General features: G+C 34.7%; 1 protein-coding gene across 3 annotated transcripts; it reads right to left on the bottom strand.

Moving 5' to 3' along the window:
* Window positions 1-1,436: 1,436 nt before the first annotated feature.
* Window positions 1,437-5,937, bottom strand: LOC120075068 (uncharacterized CRM domain-containing protein At3g25440, chloroplastic). Of its 3 annotated transcripts, XR_005481186.1 has the most exons (5): window positions 5,223-5,937; window positions 3,983-4,390; window positions 3,213-3,786; window positions 1,730-2,014; window positions 1,438-1,648 (listed from the first exon to the last, which is right to left on the bottom strand). XR_005481186.1 is itself a non-coding variant. In XM_039028226.1 (4 exons), the coding sequence occupies exons 1-3, from the start codon at window positions 5,754-5,756 to the stop codon at window positions 3,238-3,240; spliced, it is 1,491 nt and encodes a 496-aa protein (XP_038884154.1). In that variant the 5' UTR covers window positions 5,757-5,937; the 3' UTR covers window positions 1,437-2,014; window positions 3,213-3,237. The 3 variants fall into 3 exon arrangements, 2 of the variants coding, with proteins under 2 accessions (XP_038884154.1, XP_038884153.1); XM_039028226.1 differs by having other exon boundaries at window positions 1,437-2,014; XM_039028225.1 differs by lacking the exons at window positions 1,438-1,648; window positions 1,730-2,014 and having other exon boundaries at window positions 2,995-3,786.
* Window positions 5,938-6,459: the final 522 nt, after the last annotated feature.

Raw genomic sequence — 6,459 nt, 5'->3', positions numbered from 1 at the left:
TCGAATTAGGTAAGAGAGAGAGATTGACAAGTATATGTGATATTATGGTCGAGATTTTCAGTTTAAAAATAAAGTTTAATATTTAAATGTGATTTAATTACAAGATAATGAATACATTCATATTCGGAAGCTCGAAAAAATGGAAATGGTCAAAAAATGTAAAAAGTCAAGAGTTGACTTTCGACCTTATATTTCAAATGTGATTTGAATTTCGAGAAATGAATGCAGATCATGCTCGGGAGGTCAAAATTAAGTCAACACGAAAAAAATCTAAAAAGTCAAAATGTTGACTTTTTGTCAAAAGTTTGACTTGACAAAATGACTTATTGCCCTTTGACTAAAGTTAGTGTGGGAAAATCCAAACTTTGTTGGATAATTCCACTAACAAAATAGTGGGCTAGGTGTTGGTTTATAGTGGAGACATTAAGCTCACTTAGATAGTGGATTATAGGTGTTGGGTTTTTATGGATTTGGTTCATGCAATTGTTGCATGAATTTTTTTCGATAATTGGGCTTTGAATTTGAGTTAAAGACTTTGTGGCATTTTGCCAAAATTGTTTCCTTTAAATTTTGGCGGTGGAAAAATCACTACTTTGTGAAAAGATAAAAACCCAACCTAACCCAAGATTCCATTTTCTTTTCCATCTCTTTCTCTCTCTCGGGTTCTTCATCCACCGGGTCCCACAATCCGGTTCTGAGTCCAGAGGATAGTAGGTCAACTCTAGTGGTGGTCCGGAAGAGTTCGGATCGAGATTCAACGAGGAAAAGGTTGTACCCTATTCTTTTAATTTACTGTTTTTTCCTACTTTTTGTATGCTAATTTCCTTTAAATTAAAAACAATTAGAGTGTAATTAGATCCTTATTCCGCTGTGTATGTCTCGTGTTCCATCACTTGATGTGATAGTTAATTTAGAAATAAGAATAAGATTGTTGTTACTATTCATTTCGTCTCAAAAGACATTGATGAAATCATTTACGTAATCAATTTTGCACATTAGTTGCTACATCAATTTACGTAAATGATGTTGTAGATATATGCCCTTTTCAATTTTTATCTTATTTTAATTATTTAATGCTACTTTGGAACCATTTCTAAATTAAGAGGAGAAATGAAAATTTTCAAAATAAGATATAATTAAAACCTACCTAAAAAAATGAAACCTACCTCAATGTTGGATGATATTTCGTATGATTTAACCTATAATATTAACCATTAATGAATATTGTACCAAAATGATCAAAATTGAACTTGCTACAAACAATGCTGTTAAACCTTAGAATTTCTAAATAAGATATAATTAAGTAAAAAAACTTCTCTCTTCTCCACTCTACCCTAAGGAGATGAATCTATATACGAATTAGCTAAGAAGAAGGAATCTGGAGACTCATTTAACACAAATTCTAAATCTGGACCAAAGTACTATTTATCTTAAAAATAGTCGTACATATTGAATGAATATAAAATGAATTAGTGAAACTTAAAAAAAAAAAAAAAAATGATTATTCCCAAGAGTAAGGCATGCAAATTACATGTCCTTTGATATTGCTCTCGTTTCCTGTTTCTTATACATGTAATTATATTCTTTCTCCTCCTTTTCATGCTTATTTATTATGGATCCGATGGATAGATGGTCTTATTTGAGGGGCCTAAATGAAAAATGATCCAAGATTAAAAAAGAAAGGAGAAAGGGCCTTCTACTTACGTCATCGCTACGTGAAATTACTAACCTGACGCTAGATGCGCGCAAGGGCCTGTCACTCGAAGTCATTATCTCTTTCGATTCTCGCTCTCGCTCCCTATCGCACACCCCTATGCTCACTCTCACTCTCCATCGCACTCTTGCTCATTGATTCTCACTTTTGCTCCCCATCGTGCTCCTTGATTCTCGCTCTCGCTTGTTGATTCTCACTCTTGCTCCCCAATCCTCGATCTCACTCGTTGATTCTCGCTCTCGCTCTCTATCGTGCTCCCCGATTCGCACTCTTGCTCCTCATCGTAACAAAAGAAGAAGACTAACAAAGACAAAGACAAAGACGAATGCACGCATAAGTGAAGATGGAGACAAATGCAGACAAAGACAAACCAACCAAAATCGAAAGAAGAAAGAAGAATGAAGAAAAAAAACACAGAAAAAGGAAGAAGAAAAAACACAAAAAGATGGAAAAAGGAAGAAGAAATGCAAAAAGAATCAAAAAGGAAGAAGAAAAGAAGAAATGCAAAAAGAATCAAAAGGAAGAAGAAAAGAAGGAAGAAGAATAAGAAAGGAGGAAGAATGGTTACAATAATAATTATATGGGATGACGATATCAGTAGAAGTCCAAATTTTATACTTTTGATTTTGGGATTACTTTTCATTTGGACCATATAAAGGAACCCTCTATACGATTATCTCGGTTTATTCTCTCCTATCTCTCTTTCCATTATAGATTTTTAATTATTTTTTTCTTTTAAAACTCCATAATCCTTTTCATTTTTATTTTTTTTATATCTCACTCATTTCTCTTCTCTCACCTCTCATTTTTCATTTCTTTATCATAACTCTATTGTTTTTCATCAATTTTGGTTGGATTTTAGTTTCATTTATTAAATAAATTAATTGATAAAATATTCATGTTTGCCACTAATTTTCAAAGGGAAAAAAATTATTCTCTTTTTCATTTCTTTTTTCATTTAGATTTTATTTTTTAAATGATTGGCTAAGGAGAAATGTGCATTTGTAAAGGAAAAAGAAATAAAAATAAATTTTATTATTGAATTAAATAAATGTGAGTTTGCTCAAGAATATTTATATATATATATATATTATTCATTTAGTATCAATTGGTTGGAGTGAGAGATAACATTGCAAATCAAATTTGAAAGAAAAAAACAAGAGAATAACTAAGAACATTTATGAAACAAGAAACACCAAGAATTATCAAACATATTTATGTTCTAGACCTTAAAAAAGGGGGAAAAAATAAAAAGAAACAAAAAACAGAAAAACGGAAAATGAAAGTTATCAAACAGCTGCTACAAATTCATCTATGTTTCTTGCCCAAGGCAATTAACAGATGCATCCTCGTTACCCTTCTAAAAAAATTGGGATAAAGTTGCATCCTGATGTTTTAATAATATTCAACAATTCTCAATAACCTCAGCATCAGAAGGAAGAAAATAACTTGGAAATACATTATAAAACATACAATAACATTACAAATATCAATTTACCTTGCTAGATTTGGCAAGCCATTGTCTATCTTCTTCTTTTCTTTAGCAGTGATGCTGAACGCAAGAACAATCGATCGACCTCGTCAAATTCGGCTGAATTTACATCTTTCTCCAATATTTTCGCTTGCTTAGAGTCCATGGATATCTGTCTAAGTTGATCATGAAGGTCTTCAGTTTCGCCTTCAGTTTCTGCTGCAAACTTTTCAAACTCTTTCAAATATAGAGGCTGTTCCATCTTCTCATCAGCTTCTGAATCGGAATCTGTCTCAAACATATCCGACAAATCCTCTGAGTCTGAACTCATTCCTGTATCCAGAGGAGAAGAATCATCAGACCAGTGTTTGCTAACTCTTACGGCTTCCTTCGACTTGTCCAAATTCTCCAAGTTGAGGCTTGAAATGGCATTGGATTTATCTGTGTCATTGACGGTTTCTTGCACATGTTCAATAGAATCACCATTGCTCTTGGAGTTCAGTTTAGCCTGAGATTGTAACAACCTAAGCTCTTGTTCAAGTTTGGGAATGTACTTTCTCACTGCTCGAAGGCCGTCCCTATATTTAGATTTATCCAAAGCCTGCACATCCGAAAGGAAACAAAAAAGAAGATGACGAGATGAAACAAATATAAAGATTAAACAATTTATTTGCAGAGTGAGCATGATAACACGTGATTGTTCGATCTCTTTGAAAAATTTGGTGTCGAACCACTTGACGCTTTTCAAACCCTCCTTTTTAAAGGTACAAATAGCAGATAGAGATACACGTACAAACCTTCTTCCGAGAGAGAGACACCCTCGGCGACATTATCTCTGTGGGTGGCTGTGAGTAGTTCTTCCCCCTATACATAATTATGGTATTCTCTTCGTGAATGTCCAGCACCATCCCTCCGGTCAATCTTGCTAGCTCGGCAGCAATCTCTTTGACCTCTTCCGGTGAAAACGTCTTTACCACCACCTTCACAGTTTGATGCTTCTTCCAGTGAAGATGCATATTCAGAATTACACCTTGATATATACCACGTCTTCCAACCGGCACGTAATTCTTTCCCTTGATACCCATCTTCAGAAAGTAGAAGTGTTCCTCTGGTGTCAATATCTCTGGATCATGGGTTGTATCTGATGAATCGGCAGGCTCAATTTTTTCCAGAGCTTCAACAAGCCTTTTCTCTTTTCTACGTGCCTATTATAGTGAACCCAAAAATTAGTCAAAAAAGAAAGGTTTGGAAAGCTTTCTTCTTTCAAATTATCATGTAAATGAAGTACTACAAGAGCAAGGCAATGGAAGTTTTGACTTTTGAGGAAACTCGAATGCAGTTGAGAGGGACATTAAAATATACCACGTTTTTGACCTCATGTAATATTTAATATCATCACAAACAAAAAAAGTTGTAGGATAGTCTATTACCATTTCTCACATTCTAGAATAACTTAGAAATAACGCTATTTCATGCTTTCCAATAAGATAAACCTGAACATAAATCAACTAGTTAACACATATATCTTCAACCAAGTGATTAAAGATTTGACTATTCACCCCACATGTTATTGAACTCAAAATAATTCACGTTAGATAAGCTTTTCTTCAAAAAATAGTAATTATTCATGCATTCAGTATAATTGACCTCTATAATTTCATCTTCTCCTCCCAAGCAAAGAGGATTTCCCAGCAACCCAGTAATTTTTCTTAGAATATCCAAAGCATCATCATATTCAGCAATGAGAGAGTTCCAAAACGAGTGTCACTTCCCCTGCTTTCGAGTTCATGCAATCCAATCGTTTAATGACCACATTGAAAACTTAGCACAAAGATCAACAATCGAAGCTTAAATCATATCCCCGACACAATTAAATCCACGAACTACCACCTAGAATCTTTCATCGAGTTAGCATTCACAAGAATTAGCTGAATCAAATCTTATTGAAATTGCATTATAGTTTCACTTAAACATTTTAACAAACACCTTACAGACGTAAAGCCAAGTACTAAACAAGAGATGGACTAAATAAAATACCTTATTCATTTTGAAGAGAATTTTCTCTTCCGACGTCATTCTCTCATACTCTTTCTTCTTCTTCCACCTGAAAAACTTAAGCCACCTTACGACAGCTCTTTTACCCTTCAGCTTTTTCCTCGTCTTCTTCTTCTCCTCCTCATTTCTACTTCCATCTGTAGAAGCAATAGCAGATTTCCTCTCACTTTTCTCTAAAGGCTCGGACGATTTATCCGTATGAATCCAACGATACTCCACAACAGAAGTAAACCCATTGATGCCATTACAGGATGGATTCCATTTCTCGAGGAACATGACATTCTTTCGCACAGAACCCATATTTCGGAAGAATGAAAGAGGAGCTTTGGGATCGAAACCACGGTTTCTAAATGGTGACTTCTGTGATCCATGGTTGAAAGCTCTTGTGTTCTTCAGAATGCAGCAATTTTCTGAACTACACAACAAAAACTCAAAGATTTTGTTGGGACGATGGGAAAGAGGAGCGATTGATGTTCGATATTTGAAAATGTTATTAAACCCTAAAGGCACAATCATGCTACGGAATCGAGGAAGAGAATTAGAATCAGAAAGGGAAAACTCTATTGGAGAAATTTCGATACCGCGGAGCTAACTCGACGGCCATTGCTGAATAAGAAACTGCCCTCTGCAAATTTAACATTCTGAGAGCCTTGTAAAAATATTCAAAACCCCTTAAAAGGTCGGTTCGTGATTGGCATAAACCACTTCTGAACTATGAGATTAATTAAAATAATACGTATCAGCTTTCAATTTACTCAATTACATTCTTATACTTTTTAAATGGTTATAATCTACCCATTTTTTAAATTTACCATTATTTATAGAATTACACATGTGATTCACACATGATGAAGAGGAGCATATTTGTAACAAAACTTGAAGCTTGGTGAGGAAATTCAATCTCTCTCTCTCTTCCTTCGTGATATGCAAGATTTGTTGCCGTCGTTGCTCAAATGCTCGACCATCGTCGTTACCACCTCCTTTAGATCGTTGCCTCCACTACAGTCGTGTTGTAGCCTGCCAGAAGACATCCACCAACGAGAGGTTTTTGTTATTCTCTCTCTAATCGCTTCTACCCTCTCTCTCTAACCATCAATTGGGGATTCTCCTGTTTCAAACTTTACACAATCCAATCGAGAGTCTTGTTCCACAAATATTTTCCACTTCAAATTAAAATATATCTTCCAATTTGAGAGAAATTAAGAGATAGGGAGCCTAG

The sequence above is a fragment of the Benincasa hispida genome, chromosome 4 (assembly GCF_009727055.1).
Source record: "Benincasa hispida cultivar B227 chromosome 4, ASM972705v1, whole genome shotgun sequence".
Classification (NCBI taxonomy): Eukaryota; Viridiplantae; Streptophyta; class Magnoliopsida; order Cucurbitales; family Cucurbitaceae; genus Benincasa; species Benincasa hispida.
The sequence above is the reverse complement of the archived record's forward strand: the minus strand, read 5'-3'. Positions and strand labels throughout refer to the sequence as shown.

Excerpts from the sequence above, each read along its gene's own strand:
- LOC120075068 (XM_039028226.1), bottom strand. The coding sequence starts at position 5,756 with ATGATTGTGCCTTTAGGGTTTAATAACATTTTCAAATATCGAACATCA. Across the intron at positions 4,391-5,222 it reads TTCTCTTCAAAATGAATAAG|GCACGTAGAAAAGAGAAAAG; the intron begins GTATTTTATTTA and ends TCACTATAATAG. Across the intron at positions 3,787-3,982 it reads TGTCTCTCTCTCGGAAGAAG|GCTTTGGATAAATCTAAATA; the intron begins GTTTGTACGTGT and ends TCGGATGTGCAG.